Source organism: Canis lupus, chromosome 7 (assembly GCF_011100685.1).
Source record: "Canis lupus familiaris isolate Mischka breed German Shepherd chromosome 7, alternate assembly UU_Cfam_GSD_1.0, whole genome shotgun sequence".
NCBI classification, from domain to species: Eukaryota; Metazoa; Chordata; class Mammalia; order Carnivora; family Canidae; genus Canis; species Canis lupus.
The window spans coordinates 80,040,170-80,062,326 of record NC_049228.1 but is presented as its reverse complement, the minus strand read 5'-3'; the positions used below and the strand labels follow the sequence as shown (position 1 = coordinate 80,062,326).

Below are 22,157 nucleotides of genomic sequence, written 5' to 3'. Positions count from 1 at the left end.
TGAGCAAAAGCCACTGTGCGGCTGTGTCCTGACACGGAAAGATAGCAGCACCGGGGAGGGCGTGCTTCCCCACTGCTCCTGCCTGAGCCTGTCCTTCCAGCGTCCAGTGTTCACTCCCACCCTGTTTCATCTGCTTGAGTCCAGAGCTCTGCGCCATCCTTATGCATCCGCGCTCACACCCCAGATTGCCTCTGCTCTTCACCGCAGGCAGTTAACTCCCTCCTCCAGTACCCACCTTCCCGGACGTGGGCCGAGATGCACCCAGAGAACCCAGATGTGCGTCAGGGATAGACACCTCACTGCACTAGAGCAGGGCCACCCCATAGTGGGGTCGTAGAACTGCACGGTGCAACGGTGAAGAGCTTAAACCCTGGGCCACACCGTCTACACTCCTGTCCTGGGAACTAGCTCTCTGAACACAGGCAGGTTCTCCGAGCCTCCGTCTTCTCATCCGTGACGGCATCCTAGGGTTGTCACCAGTGTGAAGCACTCAGGCTGGCCGGTGCTACGTTAGTGCGTTTGCTGTTATCATCACCCGGAGTCCAGCCCCCCACCCCACCCCCGAGCTGGGGAGAGCTGGGCGCACCCACGGGGCCCTCAGAGGCAGCTCCGGGCTCCCTGCCCATGGGCAGGCTATTTCCTTTTCTTTTTCCACATGGTCTAAAGTATTCATTATCCCTTTGTGCTCTGTTCTGAGAGTAGCACGGTTCACCCTGGCATGAGGCCCCCTAATTGCCAGGGAAAAGGGGCTGTTGTGAAGGATTCGGCAGCATTTAAGTGCTACAAACCATCCGCTGGAAAGGGAGGCTGCTTCTGATTAGGCTTCTCAGAACCTTGGCCTTGCAGCGACCTGGGGGACAGGGGTGGGCTGACCTCCGGGCTGGGGAGAGGATGGGGCTCAGAGAAAAGCTGTGGCCACAGGAATGGCAGACCGGGGGATGTTCTTAAAGAAACCAGTGTTGTTTTGTGGGGGGCAAAGAGGGAGTCTCAGAGCCCGGACACCTGAATCCTTGCTAAAAAGTATTTAAGGAACGATGCTGGGTCCTGTGGCCAGGATGCAGGGTCAGTGCACAGAGGGATGCAACAAAACAGGGTTTCTAATTGAGGGGATGCAGAGTCACTGGGAAGAGCATTAGATGACTGTTTACCAAAGTAGGTTCTGTGAAACCCTGGTCCTGTGAGGCGGGAGGAATGTTCTGTGGAATAAAGAGGAAGGATGAGGAGGGGTTCTGGCCAGAAGAGTTTGGAAAATACAGCATTCTGCATCGCCACCTACTTGAAGAGTCAACATCCATCCAAGGCCAGTAAAGGCCCTGAGAAATTTAGCAATAAAGCAATTTATCTAACAATCTTAACTCAGTGTATCCCAAACATTTGACGGAGCCTTTTTGAACTTTTTTTGCTCCCCACAAAACCATTTAATATCCAGTGTTTCTAAAAGTGTGTTTCTTGCAGTGCCTGGGTGGCTCAGGGGCTGAGCATCTGCCCTCGGCTCAGGTCATGATCCCGGGGTCCTGGGATTGAGTCTCGTATCAGGCTCCCTGCATGGAGCCTGCTTCTCCCTCTGCCTGTGTCTCTGCCTCTCTGTGTGTCTCATGAATAAATAAGTAAAAACTTTTAAAAATTATAAAAAATAAAAAGCAGAAGTGTTTCGTGGACCACCATAGCTGTTCCTAAATCTAACCTGGCTGTGCTCCTGTCTCCACATGACTGTGCTGCATAGTGACATTTGAGAGCCAGTAGATTTGTGTTTCTAGAACACCACCGGGGAGCTCTGCAGTCAGAGTCGGGAAGCGGTGGACGTGCTGTGGAGTGGGTTCCTGGGGCACAAGCTCTGAGGACACTGCAGAGGTGCAGAGAGGGGGGGTCTTGAGCTGGATCCTATCAGAAACCCAGACTGGGCGCAGGGAGGACATTAGTTCCTCTGAGCCCGGGAAGAGCAGAGTGGTCCAAAGAGGAACAGAATCCCACACCCTAGGCAGCACCCTGCGGCCTCCGAGCCCTCCACACTGACGTTGCTGGTGTGCCCGGGAAGCCAGGCCCAGGCAGCAGCGGCCGAAGCCTGAGGCTGGAGAGAGCAGGGAGTGCCTGGGGACGGGCCAGGCCTAGGCCACCCTCTGCTCTGTCCTTCTGACCTCGCCTCTCATGTGGCTCCTCCATGTGGGAAAATGGGGTAGGGGCGGTTTGGAGAGTGAGTTGGGTCTGGCTTCAGGTGAGACGTTCCAGAAACCAGATTGCCGTCTGCCTGTCCATGGGTCTGTCTGTCTGCAAGCCCCTGCCCCTCTTGGGCTTGTACAGCCTACATGGGCTTATGGGCAAACCTCTCTGTAACCACAGGAGGCCTTGAGGAGCAGGAGGCATGAGTGCATGCACGCATATAGGGAGGATTGCCAGGTTCAAGGACTGGTGTCCAGAACTCCATAAAGGGGGACTCTCCAGACACTTCAAGGGCCTTGACAGGACCTGACGTGCTGTGGCAAGGTGGCTCCCCATCGGCTTGGATGCTGCCAGCCCAGGGCTGGGGAACTGGTGGTCTCATTTCCCTGCAGCACCCAGTTCTCGGCCGGGTGAGGCCTGGCCCCTCCAGGCACTGCCTGGACCGCCATCTCAGCATTGACAAGGGGCAGCCAAGGAAGGCTCAGCAGGCGAGGGTCTTTCCTCCCTGGGCTGAGATTTGAAGGAGCTCGATTTTGCTTCCAAGCGTCAGGCAGTGTCTCCAGTGCCTGTTGAGAAATGGCTGCATGCGGTGATTGCGTCCCTGTCACCTTCCACCGCAACGCACTGAGGAAGCGTCCGATCCTTGTTCTATGCCAGTTACTGTGGCGAGTAGAGCCACCATATGTCGGTCATCCCCTGCGACCAAGACTTTCACTGGGAGCTTCTCCAGCCTTGCCCCCTCACCTGTTAATGGACTTACCTTCCTGCTCTGTTCAACATGGACAGGCCCAACCGCCAGCCCACAGCCCCTGGCACCCGAGGGTCCTCCTGCTTGCTCAGTGCCATCACCTCCTCCAGGGCCACTGAGTGGCGCAGCTCCAGGCCTGCCGTCCACGTTATTCTTCTCCTGGCCGTGACCTTCCCATCCCTTTGTCATGGGCATTTTCTCTCCTGCCCACGTTCCTCGCTCTCCAGTGGCCCAGAATCCTGGGTTGGCAAATGGCTCTTGACATCCTCTTCCGTGACTCAGTCTTTCAGACATGATGAGAGCAGCAGGGTTGCCCATCCCCCATGTACAGGCTAGAATCCGCTTGATGGAGGTGCAGGCATTGGAGGCGGGCCTACTGTGAGCCCAGCTTGGCCAGGAAGAGGCCAAGAAGAGGCACAAGAAGAGAAGGCAGCTGTCATCAAGGGGCCTACCCGCTCCTGGGGCTCGCGCATGAACCTCAAGGACATTGTGCTAAGTAAAGTCAGTAAAGCACCAAAAGGCTATGATTCCACTTGTGTGAGATGCTCAGAGTGGTGCCAGTCATGGAGCCAGAAAGTAGGAAGGTAGGCGCTGGGGGCCGGGGGTGGGGGGTGGGGGAGGCGAGACAGGGAGTTAGTGGGGGTGGCGTCTACCGTTTCCGTTTTAGAGGGTGAGAAGGGTTCTGAAGATGGACGGTGACAAGGGCTGCATGACAGTGAGAACGGACTTAACACTGCTGAACTGTATGCTTGAAAACGAAGACAGTAAATTTTATGTTACGTGCATTTTATCCCAGGAAAACAGTTTGGCGAAAAAAAACTTACTGGAAGATTTAACTTTTTTATTTATTTGAGAGAGAGAGAGAGTGAGAGTGTGTGGGTTGAGGGAAGGGCAGAGGGAGAGAGGGAGAGAGGGAGTCTCCAGAAGACTCCCCACTGAGCATGAAGCCCGATGCGGGGCTCCATCTCATGACCCCGACATCATGACACAAGCTAAAACCTCAAGTCGGATGTTTAACCAGCTGAGCTACTTAGGCGCCCCACAATTTAACATTCTTAGAAAGGAACAATGACAAGCAGTGGCCCCCTTAAGCTGAGTTTGTAAGTGCCAGAGTCAGTTGGGTGTTTAAAGGGTCAGGGTTCAGGGAAAGGGACTTGGTGCTGCTACCCTGCAGGACAGTGAACTGCACTCTGGGCGAGGTCTTGGACATGTGCTTCAGAAGCAGGATTTATTTATTTGATTTTGTTGTTATTGTTCTTTGACCTTTGCATTCGAGACGTCCTACTACCTGTGGGGGCTGGCTCAATTAAGAGAGCTCACGACTCTTGATCTCAGGGCTATGAGTTCAAGCCCCACGTTGGACGTGCAGCCTACTTTAAAAAAAAAAAAAGAATTGTGAAATGTTCACGGGCGATTACATTTGAGGTCGGGGAAGGGTGTGGTGAACGTGCCAGCTCACATCTCAGGAGGCCTGGGGACTGTCTCCTCGTGGGGGCTGATAAGAGTCCCTGGCCTTATGCAATTTCAAAGCTGCATTTGAAGCAAGCCAGGTCCCAGGACTTGGGGGGTGGGGGGACAATGAGGCAATGCAAGAAGGGACGAAGGGGGTGAACTGGAACATGAGCAGCCAGCTGATTCGAGGCCTGTAAATCAGGCCCTAGTGGGTTAGTGATGTCTGCCCCCGGTGGGAGAGGGCTGGTGGCAGCGTGCATGCCAGCCGGAAGAAGCCCATCTCTCAGAGGCCGCCTTACGTGAATACAAGGAATCTCATGTCCGGATTCACTGAGGTCACGAGGCAAGGTCATCATGGCAAGAGGAAAACACAAGCTGGAAGAAGACAGTGAACATTTACTGAAGCTCTGCAGATGCCTCCTAGGCAGTGAGCAAAGAGCCCTGGGGGACCCAGGGAGATGCCTGCCAGCCAGGGTGTCCCATCTGGTGCAGGAAGAGGGGTCCCTACCAGGAGATCGGAGTGGGAACTGCCATGGCTGGACTGTGCTGCCACACGTCAGCCACGTGGGTGGAGGAGCCAAGCCCTGCAGGGTGGGGTCCACCTGCAGGGGGGGCAGGGGAGGTGCAGTGTGGGGTCAGGAGGACACTGTCCGTAATGGAAGGGCTCAGGGATGCAGCCTGGGCAGGTGTGGTAGGAAGCCCGCAGGTGCACAGAGCCACCGCGTGGCCCGGTATGGAGAGGCTTACGGCCCCGAGTCAGGGGGGGTGACTCTCAAGAGGATTGTGGGAGCTCTCAGGGGACAGTGGGCGGAGAGAGCCTGTCACTTAGAACCTGGGGCTTCGGGCTGGTCGTGCCACAGGGAGGGGCCAGTCCCAATTTCATTGATGAGGTCACGCACCACCCCCATGTCCCCTCCACCCCCATTTACTGCTCTCTTGCCAGTGTCGGTGAGAGTCCAAGCACTTGCTCCCCCTGCCCCCGCCCCGGGAGGCTGGACCACTCCTCCTGTCTACCAGCCACTGTGCCCCTGTCCCTCCGACTGACTGAAGGCTGAAACGCACCCGCAAACTGCTCCGTGTCCCTGGAAACGAGGTTGTTCCACATGCGGGCCGTGAGCCGGGCCAGCTGGGAATGCTGCAGTGAGGGAGCGGCGCGTGCCGCCCAGCTCTGACCACTGGGACCAAAATGAAGCGACTCTAACCAAACGCAGCCCCCAGATCACAAGGCTTCTTTGTTAAAGAGCTGGCGTCTGGTCAGTGGGAGAGGCAGGGACGGGCTCGTTGAGCCTGGTTCCGGTTCGTTTCTAGTCCCCTGGGGCTTCTTTGTTCAGTAGGCTCTGGGGTGATGTGGGCTGCGGGCTGCAGGTGGGCGGCCACCAGGGAAGATAGCAGGTGGGACCGTTCACGGGCTGGCCCCTGGGGAGGTGCACACGTCACCCTGCACAGCTCAGCGGGTTTTCATAAGCTGAACACATTTATGTAACCCACACCCAGCTCAAGAAACAACATTACCAGCCCCCCAGGGCCCCCCTTCCAGGTGCTATCTGGATTCTTTCTTTATAGATTAATTAGTTGCCTGTTCCTTAACTTTATGTAAAGTTTTAAAAGATTTTATTTATTTGAGAGAGAGAGAGAACGTGAGCAGGGAGGAGGGGTAGGAGAAGCAGACCCTGCTGAGCAGGGTGCCTGGTGCGGGACTCAATCCCAGGACCCTGAGATCATGACCTGAGCCGAAGGCAGACGCTTCACCGACGGAGCCCCCCCGGGGACCCCCTGAGCTTTATATAAGTTGAACCATAGAGTCGGGACTTCTTCACGCCTGGGTTCTTGGTTCTACTTTGTGTTTGGGGGATTTGCTTACACTGTTATACGTTGTTTTGGTTTGTTCATTCCCCTGCCGTGTACTATTCCAGTACGTGAATAGGCCACAATTTATGTGTCTGCTCTGCTGGTAAAGCATTTCAGTGGTTGCCAGTGTGGCCCTAGCGTGAGGAGTACTGCCCCTGCCTCTGGGCTTCACACCGCTGGTGAACATCTCCGCACATTTCGGTCGTGTCTATACCTGGACGTGACTTCTGGGCCATAAGGCATATGCACATGCCCAGCTGACTGGAGGCAGAAGCATGGTTTTTAAAGGGTGTGATGATGAAGGTGGACCCCAGGGGTCACGAGGGATGGATGGCGTCAGGAGCCAAGGCAAGTTGCTGGAGAACATGGGGGGATCAGCAGCCAAAGGGCAGAGAAGCCAAATTCTAGAAACTGGATGGAATAAAGTGCTTTCTTCCTATGGGATACATCATGTAGGGAATGTTGGAGGACGAGGACTGGAGAGGGTGACTTAGAGAATTTAATCACTAGTATAGCCATGGTCAGTGGGGGCTTTTCAGTGCTGCCTGGTGTGGGGAAGTGGGGACCCAACTCCAGAGGAAGTCAGCCCCTCGATGCGGGCCTGCCTCTGTGCCGGGAAGAGGCCGCTGCCGTCGGGCTGGTGGTGGTGGCAACAGCTCACTAGTGTGGAGGCTTTGAGGACAGGGCTGGGGGCAGCAGAGACTCAGGCTATTTCTCCACCTGACTGCACAGTTGTCAGACGCCACCCAAGTGAGGGTCCGTGCCCGGGGAGAGGCCAGGGGTCCTTGTGACTCCTACTGGGTGCCCTAGCCAGGCTGCTCACTCCAGCAGCTTGCTCCAGCCTACAGGCTGCCCAGAATAACCAACCGAGGGGAGAGACCGGAGGCCTCTGCAGCGCTCTCTGGGAATGAGCCTTTGCCTGCTTGTCCTCAGTGCCCGGACCAAGCAAATAACGCCACCCTTTCATTTCCCGTCTTTTCCAGAACGGCAGCAAAGACAACTCTCTGGACATGCTGGGCACGGATATCTGGGCTGCCAACACCTTTGATTCCTTCAGGTAATCCCTCTTGTGCGTGGCGTATGCCTCTGGCTGTCTTGTCCTTACAGAAGCCCTGCGGGGTCTTTGGAAATTGAGTAAACGTGGAGCATTCGCTGGTCAGGAAGTGGAGGAAGACAGAAAGGGGGTGAAGTAGAAGAAGGGATGAGGCTGCTGAGGAAGGAGATGAGAGAGAGAGGAGAAGATTGAAGGCAGGGAAATGAGGGGGGAGCATCCAAGGGAGAGAGAGTAAGACAAGGAGGAGGAGTCTGAGAGAGGGTTGAGGGGAAGAGAAGCCCGGTGCTAACAGGCGGCCGGGGAGAGGGTGGGAAGGCAGAGGGTGGCCTGGTGGTTGGAAGAGCAGAGAAGGGGCTGTGGTGGCCAGTCAGTGACTGCGGCTCCTCCCCCCAGCCTGGGGTCATAGGCACTGCGGGGGGGGGGGGGGGGGGGGGCCTGCAGAGGAGAGGCCTGGGGGAAGGAGGGGTTGTCAGCGGTTCGGTTCGGACTCTGGGAGGTTCCTGATGGGCCGGGGTGGAAGGAGAGGTAGTGGCCAGGGTCACGTCAGTGTGTGGGGCTGGTGCCCCCGACAGGTCTGCCAGCGGGGCCGACCGTGTGTTCACTCCCCTGGGGAGAGATGGCTCCGGGCTCCGGTGGCCGCGGCCCTGAGCTGTGCTCGCCCGGCCCTGGAGCTGGCGGACGCCGGGGGGCTCCAGCCGCAGCGCCGGCCCGGGAGGGAAGCACGCCGGGCTCCGGGGCCCGGGACTGGTGGCACCGGCCTCCTGTCCCGCTGACTGGCCGCCTCGCCCTTAGAGCTGCCTCAGAAGCTTCTCTGACAGGCTTCGGGCCCCTTCTCCTGCCGCCGTCCTCAAAGGCGGGTGTGAAAGCCGACGGCCGTGCTTTGGGGGGGCCACCGTAGAGGGGGCAACAAAGCAACACGTGTGTTTAGGGACACGCGTCATTGGGCAGCAGCGTTGAGGAGCGGTGAGGGCCTCGCAGCAGCCTCTCACCCCCTGGCCTTGACCCTGCCCTTGGCCGGGTGCCCCCCCCCCCCCCCCCCCCCGTGTCCCCGTGTCCCCGCTGGGCAGCCCCCCTCACCTCACTGCCTCGTCTTTTCTCACCCTCTAGTGGTGCCACCTGGGACCTGCAGCCCGAAAAGCTGGACTTCACCCAGTTCCACCGGAAGCTGAGACACACGCCCAAGCAGCCCCTGCCGCACATCGACCGGGAAGGGTAAGCGGTGGCCGTGGCCGTGGCCGTGGCCGGGCCGCGCGGGGGTAGGCGGCTCCGAGGGCACCGGCGCTGCTGCCCAGAGAGGGGCTCCACCGAGAAGCGCAGGCAGGCTCCCTGGCCTCCCCCGGGACCGCTCCCCTTCCCTGCTTGTCCGCCATCTGGCGCCACGGGTCTCCCCACATCTGGTCAGGGCCGCTTGGAGACTTGTCGGAACACCCGGAGCAGCGCCCTGAACTCGGAACCAGGAGGTCTGGGGTGGGGCCTGAACGTGCATTCCTGAAAAGTTCCCGGGGGTGCCGGTGCTGTTGGTCCCGGGGCCCCACCTGGAGAACTGCCAGTGTAGTGTCGGGCTGTCTCCTCCTCTGCTTTTTTCACATGTCGGCATCGCCTTCTTCTCTCCACAATGCGTCCGGGCCTGAGCTGACCTCAGGACAGCAGGGTGGCCGACACAGGGGCTTGAGACAGATGGGGTTTGGGTGGGGTTTTTTTCCGTTCTCTGTTTTATAAACCCGGACTGAGTCCAGGCAGGGCTGGTGTGTCCCCGGTGGGGGTCAGCATCCTCTGACAGAGAGAGGCTGTGATTGTGGAATCCAGATGGCCCACAGCTGGTGAGAATGACGGCTGTGGTCCGGGTAGGGGTCTGGAAGATGAGGCGAGAGCCTGCAGGCTGGGATGCACTAGCGAGGGGCCAGGACCCGGTGCTTCCGCCCACACCCAGCACAGACTCCGGGTTCCCAGCACGCGTGTGGCCCCCTGGAGCAGGATTGCTAAGAGTCCTGGGGACATTGCGTCTTCCTTCCTCTGGCTTCTTCCTTTTGCACCTCACTGGGGCTCCCTTCATGGGAAAGGGGAGCAGGGCAGGGTGCAGATATGAGGCTGGCTGTCTCTGGCAAGTTCTAACCCTTCAATCCCACAGTGGGGTCCCCTGTCAAGTAGCCCCCTCCCTCAGGTTCCTTAGGTGTTTTTGCATAACTTGCCTCATTAACATAAAAACAGACCCCTTGATCTCTGTCATTGCTTAGGAAATTCCAAGGAATTTAGGACTTCTGCACCGAGACTGGGGACAAAGACCAGATATACCTGTATAAATCACAGTGCCATACATGGCAATTCCACATCTTAGATTTTTGAGGAACTGCCCAACTATTTTCCGCAGGGGCTGAATAATTTGAATTCCCACCAGCAATGTACAGGGCTTGCAATTTTTGCACGTCTTTTGCTGACACTTATTGTGCTCCCTTTTTTTTTTATTATGTTGATGGCTTTCACTTGTCGTGTGCCCCCCCCCGCCCCCACCATTAAACGTCACTGCGTCTCACCTGCTGCCCACCCCACTCTGACCACCCTGTCACACACACACACACACACACACACACACACAGTAGTAGTGAAATGAGCACCAGCCCAGGAAGGGAGATGTTCTGGTCTCTAGTTCAAGGATGAGAGAAATGCATCTGCGAGAGGCCAACTAGCTTGCCCAAGTAGAAGAGCCATGATGTGAGGCCTTTTCAAGCCATCCACACACCGGAGCACCTGTGGATCAGCTTAACCCCTTCAACTTTCATGCAAAATCATCTGCTTGTGTGAATTTTTCTGGGGAGAGGCAGTGCATCACTTGGCTCATACTCTCCCAGGGCCCCCAGCCTCTCAGCACGGCTCCTTTCCCCACTGTCTGGCCTGTGTGGGTTCCATCAGAACTCCCCAGTCGTGTTTTGCTTACAGAGGGGAGCCAGCCTGCATGGAGGCGCCCTATTAGATTGAGGTAGAGCAGGGGGGGCAGGACTCAGCATCCCTGTTCCTGGCAGATCCCGGGTGTCAGTCCAGTGGCCACCTGTGGGCAAGGCAGAGGCTGTGTCGCCCTTGGAGCCCAGCCGCCCAGTGTGTCCCTCAGAAGCAGGATCCCCCGTGGTTGCCAAGGCGCCCCGCAGCCCATGTTGCCATGGAGGGACAGAAATCAGAGAAGGCGGTTGCCGTGGAAACCCTGGCAGCAGCAGTGACTCAGCCGGTCTGTGGCAACCTTCTGCCCTCCTAACCTGGGGGCCCTCCAGGCAGCTGCCAACCCCAGCCGGCTGGGTCTGGGGGGACAGCACCGTCCCTGGACACAGCCCCCCATGCCCTTGTAGGCTGCTGAGGGGCGATGGGAGGCTGTGCCCAGGCTGGGCCGGGCTGCTGTCTAGCATGTGCTTGGAGCTCAGGGTGGCCAGGAGTCCCTCTGTGGGGTATATGACCCGGGGACAGGGTGTCAGCCATCCCAATCAGCCGGGTCCCCAGCTTCCTCCCCTCCCGCTGCCCCTGCGGATGATCCAGATGTGAGCCTCTGGTACCTTCACCAACCAGCCTGCACTTCAAAGATAGTTGGATGTTTCTAGACCTTTCTTTGTCTCCTTATCTGCAGGCAGCCCAGCATATCACATGGGTGGGGGTGGAGGGGGCGTGCCCATCACACCTTCCTTACTCCCCTCCCACCCTGGCCATTCTAGCACCATCTTGCCCCCTGGCCACCCTCGCCTCCCCCGCCCCCTCCGCCGGGCAGGCTCGTTGAGGTCCATGGCCACAGACTCGGGCTTAGCTTCAGGCCATTGCCCTGTTGCCCTCTGCCCCAGACACATTCCCCCAGGTTCTCCGCTTGACCAGCTCATGACCCACCTCCCTCCCTCTGCCTCAGACCCTCTGGATGCCTCTGGGCAGCATTCCTCTGGGTTCCTGTGATGCCCGGTCTATGCCTGTGCTGCCCGGTCTATGCATGGTTTATGCCGGGGCCCAGCCCTGGCCGGAGCCCACACTAGAGCACTTGTCAGCCAGGGGCAAGGACGCGGCCTCCTACCCTCTTCTGCCCACCCCAGCCCTGCTGGGGTTTGCAGCCACTGCGGCCCCTCCACCTGGAAGGCTTTCGTGACATCTGTCGCATGCTGCCCCAACCCCCCAACAGTGATTATTGCTCACTGCCCTTAGATGAGGATTTGCTTCCCAAGAGCTGTGAGTGGTGGAGGGTGGGAACTAGGCTGGGTTCATTTTCCATGATTCCCAGGGAGGTGGACAGGGCCAAAAACACAAGAGATGCCCTGCAAATACTGAACCAATAAATGCTCTGGAATTTCAGAGTTGCGTTAATTCTGCGGCTGGAAAATGCTACAGCCCTCATGCCAAGTGGCCCTCAAGGTGCCGGGGTCCCTAATGATAACACTGAGCAGTGGTCACTAACTAATCTATCCTGGGCCTGTTCCAAGTGCTCACCTCATATTATTTAAAACTCACCAAACCTAAGGAGGGAGGAGCATTATTATCTTCCCTTGGCAGTTGATGAGAACTAGGAAGCACAGAAATGAGTAACCTGCATGGGCCGGGGCGGCTCCAGAGTCTAGGCTCTCTCTTTTGTTTTTAAAGATTTTATTTATTTATTCATGAGAGACAAAGAGAGAGGCAGAGACACAGGCAGAGGGAGAAGCAGGCTCCATGCGGGGACCCCGACGTGGGACTCCATCCTGGACCCTGGGGTCACGACCTGATCCGAAGGCAGACGCTCCACCGCTGAGCCACCCAGGTGCCCTGACTTAATGTCTCTGTGCCTGTGTTCTTCCTCCAGCAGCAGCCATAGCAGTAGCAGGAAAATAGTAGCAAAAACAGTAATAGTAGCAATACAGCTATAAACAGTATTAGGAGCAGTAGCCCTGGTGGTAGTAATATACTTACCATATTATTTATCTTATTATAACTTGATGTCATTATTACCCATATTTACCATAACAATACGCTTACCATTAAATATGGTATGTAAATATGGGTGTGTATGGGGGGTGCACATGTGCCGGGCATGGTTCTAAGCACTTCAATAACTGACTTAATCCTCCTGCCACCTTAGATACCACTAATGATCCCCATTTTACAAATGGGGAAACTGAGGTCCAGAGAAGTTAAGTGACTTGCCTAGGGTCACCCAGTTAGTAAGGGCTGCAGCTGGGGTTCCAGCCCGGCAGTCTGGTTCCAGAGTCTGCACCTTTAGCATGCAGAAGACAGGGGTGCTTGATTGACAGCTGAGGTCGGCATCTGTGGCCTGAGCATAGGCCTGCCCACATAGGGCATGAAGACAGCACCAGCATCCCAATGGGCTTGCTGGACTGGCCCAGAAGCGGGCCATGGAAGGAGAAATCCCTGTGGTGGGCCTGTGCGACCTCAAGAAAGTTGCCTGGTCATTGTCCCTTTGGTCTACTGCGTTAGGTGATGGGCCTTTGGAGGAGCTGTGACGGTTTTGGGGGTATTCTACAGCAAGGAGCTTAGCGTCTTTGCCTGGAAGGGTCAAGGGGAGCTCAGGTCCCTTGTTACTTCCCTGGGGGCTGGATGTAACCCTAGTGCTCCCTGCACCTGGACTGATCCTAGCATTCCCGCCTGCACTACATCCTTCATTCTCAAGGCAGGGCCTGTGTTGCCAGGCGGGGGAAGGAGGGCACGCGTCTCCGGGGCTGTTCCTTCTGGGTGGGACAGACTGACCCTGGAGGCCTTGAGGAGGCAGGGCCAGGTGGTCTCCTCACTGTCCCTGCTCTCCCTGCTTGCTGGGCTGGGATAAGACACACGAACATGCCAACTTTTCAGTGCCTTTCTATCTTTTCTGGTGCAGGTGTGGAAAGGGGAAGCTAGAAGATGGGGATGGGATCAACCTGAATGACATCGAGAAGGTCCTCCCAGCCTGGCAGGTAGGTGCAGGAGCACAGTCTCCAACTGCCTCCAGCCGGATCCTGATCCTCTGCCTGGGCAGTGCATACACACTCCTTTGGCCTGTTGCTCAGACAAGGTGCAGCTGGATTTACCGCAGTGGTAGGTGGGCAGGACTGGACACCTGCTGAGGTCCAGGGTGTCCCACTGTGATGTGTGCGACAGCCCACTCTCAGCTATGCTGTGGGCATTGGTGGCAGGCCTGACATCCCCCAGAATTGAAATGGGGCCATTCTCTGGCAACTCCAAGTACTTGGAAGTTTCTTTATCCCTTGACCTGTAATCTCTGCAGGTGCAGTGTCCCGCTGTGTGTTCCAGTGGGACTGCTGGGATTTCCAATGTGGTCGGGGCTATTTTTAGGCTTTTGAGAAGTAGAGTTAATCCTACCATCTCCAGGTATCTGCTGTGCTTGCTGATTTTGCCATCGATTGGGCTTCTTTCCCTGAATTGAGCCAGGCTCTGGGACCACAGGAGCCACTCAGCAAAGAGACAGCAAATCTGCATCTCTAGATGCTTCTGGTGCTGGTTATCAGGCAGAAACAGCAGGAATCTAGCTGCATCCGGGTATGGGGTTGGGGCCTGCGGCAGCAGAGTGAGAGCCAGTCTCCCAGATGGCTGAGCCCTGCCCTGCCAGTGAGACCTGCCACCAGTCACCATGTCAGCCTTTCCTTCTCTCCTGAAACTCATGCCACATCAACTGCATCCATTCGCTTCCTGCTCCCTTTTTTGTGTGCTTTTCCCATTTTGTGGGTGCAGTTATCATGTCTTGGGCCCATTTTTTTTTTAAGATCTTATTTATTCCTGAGAGACACAAAGAGAGAGGCAGAGACAGAGGCAGAGGGAGATGTAGGCTCCATGCAGGGAGCCCAATGTGGGACTCGATCCCGGGACTCCAGGATCACACCCTGGGCTGAAGGCGGCGCTAAACCACCAGGCTACCCAGGCATCCCCCTCAGGCCCATTAATGAGAGACAAGCCAATGTAAGTCAAGGCCTCAGTAATCTGAAGAGGATACACCTTGGGCTGGTGTTTCTTTGTTTCCTCCATTTGGGGTTTATTGAGTTTCTTGGATCTGTACATTTATGGTTTTCATCAAATTTGGAAAAATTTCAGCCATTGCCACCACCACCCCCTACTCCACCCACTGGGATTCTAATTATGTCTTCTGTTTATCTTCATATTTTCCAATGGCTCACCAAACTCTGCCTTTTTTTTTTTTTTTTTTTAAGTCTTTCTTCTTTAAAGTGTGCTCCATGCTCCATTTTGGATAGTTTCCATTGCTGTGTCTTCAGGCTCACTAGTCTTTTCTTGCAAAGTCTAGCCTACCATTAATCCCGTCCAGTGTAGTTTGCATTTCGGATGTGTTACTGTTCGTGTCTAAAAGTTTAGTTTGGATCTTTTTTCCTCTCTCTTCCATTTTTCTCTTCTTTATGCCTATGCTTTCCTCAATCTTCTTGAGCATCTGGAATATATTTATAATACCTGTGTTAAGGTTCTTCTGTACTAATTCTGTCATCTATGTCATTTCAGTGTCTGCTTTTTTATATATAAGATTTTATTTATTCATTCATGATAGACATAGAATGAGAGAGATAGAGAGAGAGGCAGAGACACAGGCAGAGGGAGAAGCAGGCTCCATGCCAGGAGCCCGATGCGGAACTCGATCCCGGGACCCCAGGATCACACCCTGGGCCAAAGGCAGGTGCTAAACTGCTGAGCCACCCAGGGATCCCTCAGTGTCTGCTTTTATTTGTTGATTTCTGTCCTGGACATCAGCCATATTTTTCTGTGTGCACCTGGTGATGTTAGATTAGGTGCCAGGTATTAGGAATATTACATTGTTGGATGCTGGATTTTTGTTGCTATTCACTTAAATATTTGGGGCATTGTTCTACACAGTTAAGTGGCTTCAAAAAAAGTTTGATGTTTTCAAGGCTTGCTTTTAAAGCCTTGTTAGGCAGAAGTCCTCTAGTCTAGGACATATTTTGCTCCACTATTGAGTCAATACCCTTCTGAGACTGCTTCCCAATGGAAGTGTTTCTACCTCATCCACTGGGAACACAGACTATTTCTAGCCCTGCATGATCTCAAGGGGTTGTTCTGTTCATTCCTTTTCAGGAAGCTTTCTCCTGGCCCTGGAAGTTTCCTCACACACACGCACAAATTAGTGCTCAGAGACTCGAGGATCTGCAGATTTCTGAATTTCTCCTCTCTGGTGCTCTGCCTTGCAAATTCTAGTTGCTTGGACTCCCTGAATTTTGAACTCTGCCCTCTTAACTCATTGACACCCCTTGGCTCTGCATAGACTACTCTCCCTGGAAATTCTCTTCCAGGCAGCAGACTGGGGCACATATAAGGCTTACCTGGTTACAAAGGGAAAAGTGTGACCTTCTGGCGGAGAAACCTGGCAGACTCTAATCTGACCATGTGATTGAGGTTACCATCCTTAGCGACAGGATGGGTGGCCGCCATGTGCTGTCTGGTGTGCTGCATAGAGAAAACCCAACATCGTTTCTGGGGGGTTTCCTGCTAAGAAAGCACGGCCTGAGTCTGGTCATAAGAAACAAATGTAAGGACCATTTCCCTAAAATGGCTTGCATATGAAAGACAGGAAAAGACTGGGGAATCTTCCAATTAATCTGGAAGGAAGTAAAGAGGCTAAATGCCACATGTGTTATTTGCTGAGATCCCGGACCAGAAGACTTTGTCGGGCAGTTGGAGAACATGAGTGGGGTCAGTGGGTGGGGCGGTAGTGTTGCCTGGGTGTCAGTGTCCTGATTCAAAGTGCTGTATGATGGATTTATAGGCAAATGTCCTTGTTTTTGAGAAATACACACTAGAGTATTTGAGGGATATGGGGCTTGTGTCTGCAGCCCATCCTCAAAAGTTTAGATAAACTAGATGGGATGCAGAGCAAATGTGGTAAGTATTAACAGTCAGAGAATCTGGGTGAGGGGCACAGGGAAGTTCTTTTACTGTCCTTACAACTTTCCTCTATGTTTGAGAGAAAAAAGAATCAATATTCTCAGCCACGGTGTGTGGCTCATAAGCATGGGGTATCAGTGCCTGAAATTTCCTCTGAGCTGGATCTGTATTAGATTATCACCACTAATGTAAAGCTAGCTTTGGTGCAAAAGATACAGAAAGGATAAAGTACTCAGAAATTATGATTTTATTGCTCCATTCCTAAATGCCGATAGCATTCATTATTGATAGAAAAAAATACAGTTGAGAGACCCAGATCCAGGTGAAGATCCAGCTTCCCCCTGCCCTAGGTAAGGTGTTGACCCCTTGGTGGCCATTGAGCCAGAAGCCTGGGACATCCTGGCCAGAAAGGGAGCAGGTCTGACCACTTTCTCCTATTTGACATCTGTCTCCCAGCTCCCTGGGGAGCAGAGCAGAGTGAAGGGCCTTTCGTTTCTGCTCCAAGAGCAGGGAAGGCTGGGCCCCTGCCTAGGGGGAGGCAGCAAAGTTCAGGGGGTAAGGGCTTCATGTCCGGACCCCAGACGTGGCCCTGATACTGCCTAAGCAAGAAATCAGGCTAATTACTTATCCTCGCTCTGCCTTAGTTTCCTTCTATGTAAAATGAAGGTGACGGCAGTACCTACTTCATTAGGGGTGTTGGCGAAGACTGAATACCTGAGTTCATGTGAAGCATTGAGAACCATGCCTGGTGCGTGGCAGGTGCTCCCCCACTCTGGTGGTGGATGCCCATAGCTGGGTTAGGAGGTGGGAGAGAGCATTCCCCTGTACCCCACCCCACTCTGTGCACTTTTCCTAAGTGACATCCCAGGTAGTGCAGAAAGTTTGCAGTAGAAGTCAGGAGAATCAAGCTGTGGGCTTCTGCCCCAGAAGTGCTCTGTGACCTCCTTTCCATGGGCCTCAGTTTACTCATCAGTAAAATGCCTCAGTTGGAGGCAGTTGGACTAGATCACAGGTTTGTAAACTGTGAAGCTTTTGGGTTCTTCAGAGGTGCCTTGGGAGTGCTAGTAGGGGTGGGGAACAGGGAGGCTGGGGAAACAGACATGGGGGCCCCTACTTGGGCTTACCCAGAACTGCTCTGCTGGTGTTGCTAAGTCAGCCTACTGTGAATTATTTCATTTGAGGAAATGGTTCTACTACTAAACACATTGTGAGGATCATCAGGCCAAGGCCCCCCTCAGGTTGCATATTCCACATTTTCTCTCTCTTCCAGGAACCATAAATCAGCAAGCACTCCCATTCTCTGGGGTCACATGTGACCTTAAACTCTTAGGGGCTGCTGGCAGTGGAGGCTTCACCTCTCTCCACTCAGCATGCCACTCACATGCACACATGCCACTTTGAATCAGCTTTGCCCCCAGAAAACCACCAGCAGATTAAGTCCCTAAATCCATGGTACACATCAGATCTGCCTGGGAAGCTTTGAAATCTACAGCAATCTAGTCTGACCCTTGACCTGACATGGGAATTATCTACTGGTGCATAATAAATAGCTCAACATCTAGCAGCTTAAAAAACATTTAGCATCACACATACTCTCAGAGGGTCAGGAATCTAGGAAGAGCTTGGCTGGGGTTCTGGCTCAGGGAGGCTCTCCTGCAGTTGTAGTCAGGCTGCTGACCGGGGCTGCAGCCATCTGAAGGCTAGACTGTGGCTGGAGGGCCTCCTTCCACCACCGCCCCTCCCATGGCTCCCTCAGTTCCACCTTGCTTGTTGGCAGAAGATGCCATGCCGGCCTCTTCATAAACTGCTTGAGCATCCTCCCAACATGGTAGCAGGCTTCCTCCAAAGCAAGTGATCTGATTGAGAGAGAGAGAGAGAGAATGATAAGAGGGAGAGCATCCAACATAGAAGTCTCGATCTTCTATAACATAATCTCAGAAGCAACATGCTGGCACTCTACCACATGCCATACCAGGTATAGTGTGCAGAAGGGACCACAAAAAGGCACGGCTGTCAGGAGGCAGGGATTGTCGGGGCTAGTGACCACACCCACTGGACCATACCCAGGAATCTATATTTTTTTAAAGCATCACAGAACATTCTGCAATTTTATCAAAATCATCCATAAGAGTTGGAATCCCAGCGTTCTAGCTGGTAATGCTCATGACACCTCTCCTTGGGTATTAGTACTTCATCTGGGTACCATTAGGGCAGAGCTTACAGGCTTCCTGATCCCAAAGCACAGCTGTGGTGGTAGAATTTGAGGCCCCTAGGAGAGCCCATTGGGATGATTTTTCTGAGTTCTCCCAGCAATCTTCAGAGCCCCTCACAGATGGGACTGGCTGGCTGGCTGAGTTGCCCAGCTTCGGGTCCTCAGGGTCACCTAGCCTAGTTAGTGGCATTTGGGTTGGAACAAGTCTTGATCAGATGAAGCTGCCCGATGCACTGTGGGACAGTCAGTGTTCCCCACCTCAGCCACTGAACGCGGGTGGCTGGGGAGGGTAAGCAGCCATGGTGACCTCCTAAAGTGGTCCTAAATACACTGAGGACGTGCTGTGCACCCAGGCGAAGACCACTGGAGGGGAAAGCCCACACAGAGCCCAGGGACCTCCAGCCCTCCCACTGAGTCTCGGGCCTGAGCGGAGATGAGCCAGCTTCGTACGCTGTCTTCGACAGAAGTTAGAGTTTGAGGAGGAGAAAGAAGCCCCTCTCGTTACCCACAGTTAACTCAACCCATCGGCTGTTAAGTGGTTAACCAGTAGTTAACTGCATCTGAAGTTTCACTTCCCTCGGTCTCAGTTACCTGAGGCCAACTGAGGTGCAGGACCCACCATCAGAAGGTTTGTGTCGTCTGGCACGCGTCCCAGCGCCCACGTCACTCACCTCACGTCCCGCCTCACACAGGCATTTTACCACCTCCTGTCCTCTCAAGAAGGGCGAGACTTAGAGAGAGGCCGCATTCGCATGACTTTTATTACAGTATAGCAGTTTTTGTTGTTATGAATCTCTTACTGTGCCTGATTTATAAATGAAACTTTGTGGTAGTGTGTATGCCAGAAAGATAGAGTGGGGGGGCGGGGTCAGTGCTATCTGGGTTTCAAGGCTTTTAAAGGTACCCACTGGGGTCTCGGAACATGTACCCCGAGGATAAGGAGACTGTCGTGTTGCCTCCCCTCCCCTACTGGGAGGCGAAGAGGGAGGACAGGAGGATGAGGGGTGAGACTGGCCCGAGGCTCAATGCCCACCTGCCCACCATTTCCTGGACCCAGAGGAAGAGAAGCATTGGAGCTGCAGCCCGCTCTGTCTCCCCACCCCACAGAGCTCCAGGGTGCCATCCCTGACCCTTTTCCTACCATTGTTTAGACTCCTCAGCATCCAGGAGCCTTTGTGATTTGCCCCAGCCCCGCTGAGCCTTGCCCAGGTCAGAGTCCCTATAGGGTGAGGTGTGGGCCCTGTGCCTGCAGACGTGCTGCTCCGGAAGCTGTTCTCTGGGACTTGAATGAATGGCCGAGTATGGAGCAGATGACCCCAGTGGCCCTCTGAGGTAATGCCTACTGTAGACTTCCAGAGAGCTCTGGCTTCTCTCACTGGCAGTTGCACGTAGGGTACATGGCACAGTGAGTGGTCCTAGGTTGGAGTGCCTCAGCAGGTCAGATACTGTCAGCCGGGTACGTGGCCAAACTCCCCTCCAGTCAGAGCCGAGGACCCTAGCCCTGATGGCCCTGCCTGCTTCTATCTCCACCGTGGGATCCTCGGGGACCCCTGTTTCTGGGCCTGCTGGGGCCAAGTCCCAGGGAGCACCCAAGGCCCCGGGAACAGGGCAGACAGGCGCCCATGTCTGCCGCGTATAGTTCTTTCCCCGTAAAAGGGATTTAGTTGGTTAATAGGGGCTGATGCCGGGGATACTGGCTGTCCCCAAGGTCCACCCACCTATAGTGGTCACTGAGGGGGTGGGCAATAGCCAGCAGCCACATCTTGGCATCCACGGACACTTGGCAGCATCCAGGGAGCTACAGCTGGCACTGCTGATGTGGGGAGGGCAGCTGAGGCTCTGAGCGCGTGACAGGGACTTGGGGCCCATTGGTCACAGTTCCAGGCAGTGAAGCCATGGGGCCAGGCAGAGGCTGAGACCTGCACAGTTGGTCCTAGAATGGAGTCCTGGGGCGGGGGGGGGGGGGGTCCCCGCCTGCATTTCGGGCATCTGTGCTGGGAGCTGCGTGCGGGTGGGATGGGGCTAGCCCTGCGGAGGCAGTGATGCGGTCACTGCAGTCCTCCCGCCTGTTAGCTGCCACCGCAGAGGCCGCACAGGGACACTGGCTGCACCGCGATCAGCTCCCACTAGAGGACACCAGCGCACCGCCCTGGAGGCTCCTCAGCCGGGCGTTTGCAGTCACAAGTCCCTAGTCCCCAGCAGCCAAAGTTGAGATGCTCAACATGCAAAATGTCAAAAACCACCCGGGCCGATGCCGAGGCCCTTCCTTGCCAGAACAAGGGACAGGATGGGGTGGTAAAGGAGGTGGTCACCAGAGTGTAGGGACGCACATGGCCCAAAATGTGCCCAGCCTTGTGAAGGCCCGACCTGCCTCTGGGGTCCCCCAACGCCCCCGGGAACACGTGGCTGCTCCGAGGAAGGCACACGCCCTGAAGTCTCTACTGCTGCCAGGACAAGGAGGGTGCCTCCCCGGGGAGTGAGGGGGGTGCAGCAGCGTTCCCTGACCTGAGCCTGCAGGGGTGGGGGGTGCCTACCCGTGTGGGGCCTGGGGCCTTCTAGAGCTCGGCCACCTGCCCCTGGCAGGAGAACAGGTGCTGGCAGGCTGTGTGAGGGCAAAGTGGAGCTCCGTCATCCGGGCCTCAGGAAACTTGACTGAATCCACGGTGAGGGCAAGGGAGTGATTGAATAGGCCGGAGATCACTGCCCTGACGCCCCCCAGGCTCGGGCCCCTTGAGGTGCGCTGGCTCTCTGCTGCCCCTCCACCCCGCACAGCCCCAGGGTGCCGCAGCCCGAGGCGGCCTCCGCCCCCCAGCTGCCCTGGGTGCTTCTGTGTCCCGCACCCAACCCGGCCCCTGGTCTTGGATTATCCTGCGCCGGGCCCGAGGCTTCCCATCAGGACGTGTTGCCATCATTTTTCTTGAATTCTGTCAGACGGATGTGCTGTCCAGGCCGTGGGTGGGACGCTAGGACCCGCGTGACTCCACTGGTTTCCCTCCTACCTTTCTGTGCAGGGACCCGGTTGCTGGGGTGATCCTCTGCCACCTGACCAGGTTTAGGAGCAGGTAACCTACAGTCCCCGCGGGCGGCCTGGCGCAGGGCTGAGCACCAGCCCCACTGTGGACAGGCGGATGTGGGGCTTCACGCGGGCGCCGCCACTGCCACCGAGGGGCCCTGCAGAACCCGGGGGGTGCAGCGGAGCACCCACGGCGGCGTCTTCCCCGGGGCCCACAGAGGGGTCAGGCCCGCTAAGGCCTGGGTGAGGCGCTAAGGGGAGCACCCCGTGCCCCACTGCTGGGCCCCCAAATAAGGACAGGATGAGAGTCTCTCCCGCCTCAATCTGTTGCTCTGAGGGGCAAGGGAGCTTTCAGAATGAGAATCCCTGCTCTCCTGAGTGGAGACCAGGGCTCTCCCCACCACCCCCTCTCCCAGCCTCCACCCTCCACCCCCCTCCATCCTCCACCCCCCTCCCCGGGCCTCCACCCCCTCCCCGGCCTCACCCCCCACCACCCCAGCTTCACCCCTCCCCCGGCCTCACCCCCCTCCCCCGGCCTCCTCCCTCCTCCTCCCCCCGGCCTCCACCCCTTTCCCGGCCTCACCCCCCTCCCCACCCCGCCTCCTCCCTCTCCGCCTCCCCCCTTCCCCATCGCCTGGAGGAACGCAGGTGGCACCCCAGGAGCGGCACCTGTTTCTTCAGCAGGGGGCGCTGTGCCGCCTGGACCCGGGCTGGCGAGCTGCGAGCCACGGTTCGCCGCAGGTTCCCAGCCCTCCACGCAGGAGGGAGAGACTATTGTTCCCTAGAGCTGTGCCAGCTCTGTCGCTAAGACTTCTGGAAACTTCTAGGA

At 55.9% G+C, this 22,157-nt stretch overlaps 1 protein-coding gene across 1 annotated transcript in view; it reads left to right on the top strand.

The window, feature by feature from the left end:
• Window positions 1-22,157, top strand: part of CTIF (cap binding complex dependent translation initiation factor) — a 278,706-nt gene that overhangs the window by 96,685 nt on the left and 159,864 nt on the right. The window contains 3 exon segments of the mRNA XM_038543993.1: window positions 7,189-7,262; window positions 8,367-8,471; window positions 13,084-13,159. Coding sequence (XP_038399921.1) covers window positions 7,189-7,262; window positions 8,367-8,471; window positions 13,084-13,159 — 255 coding nt within the window.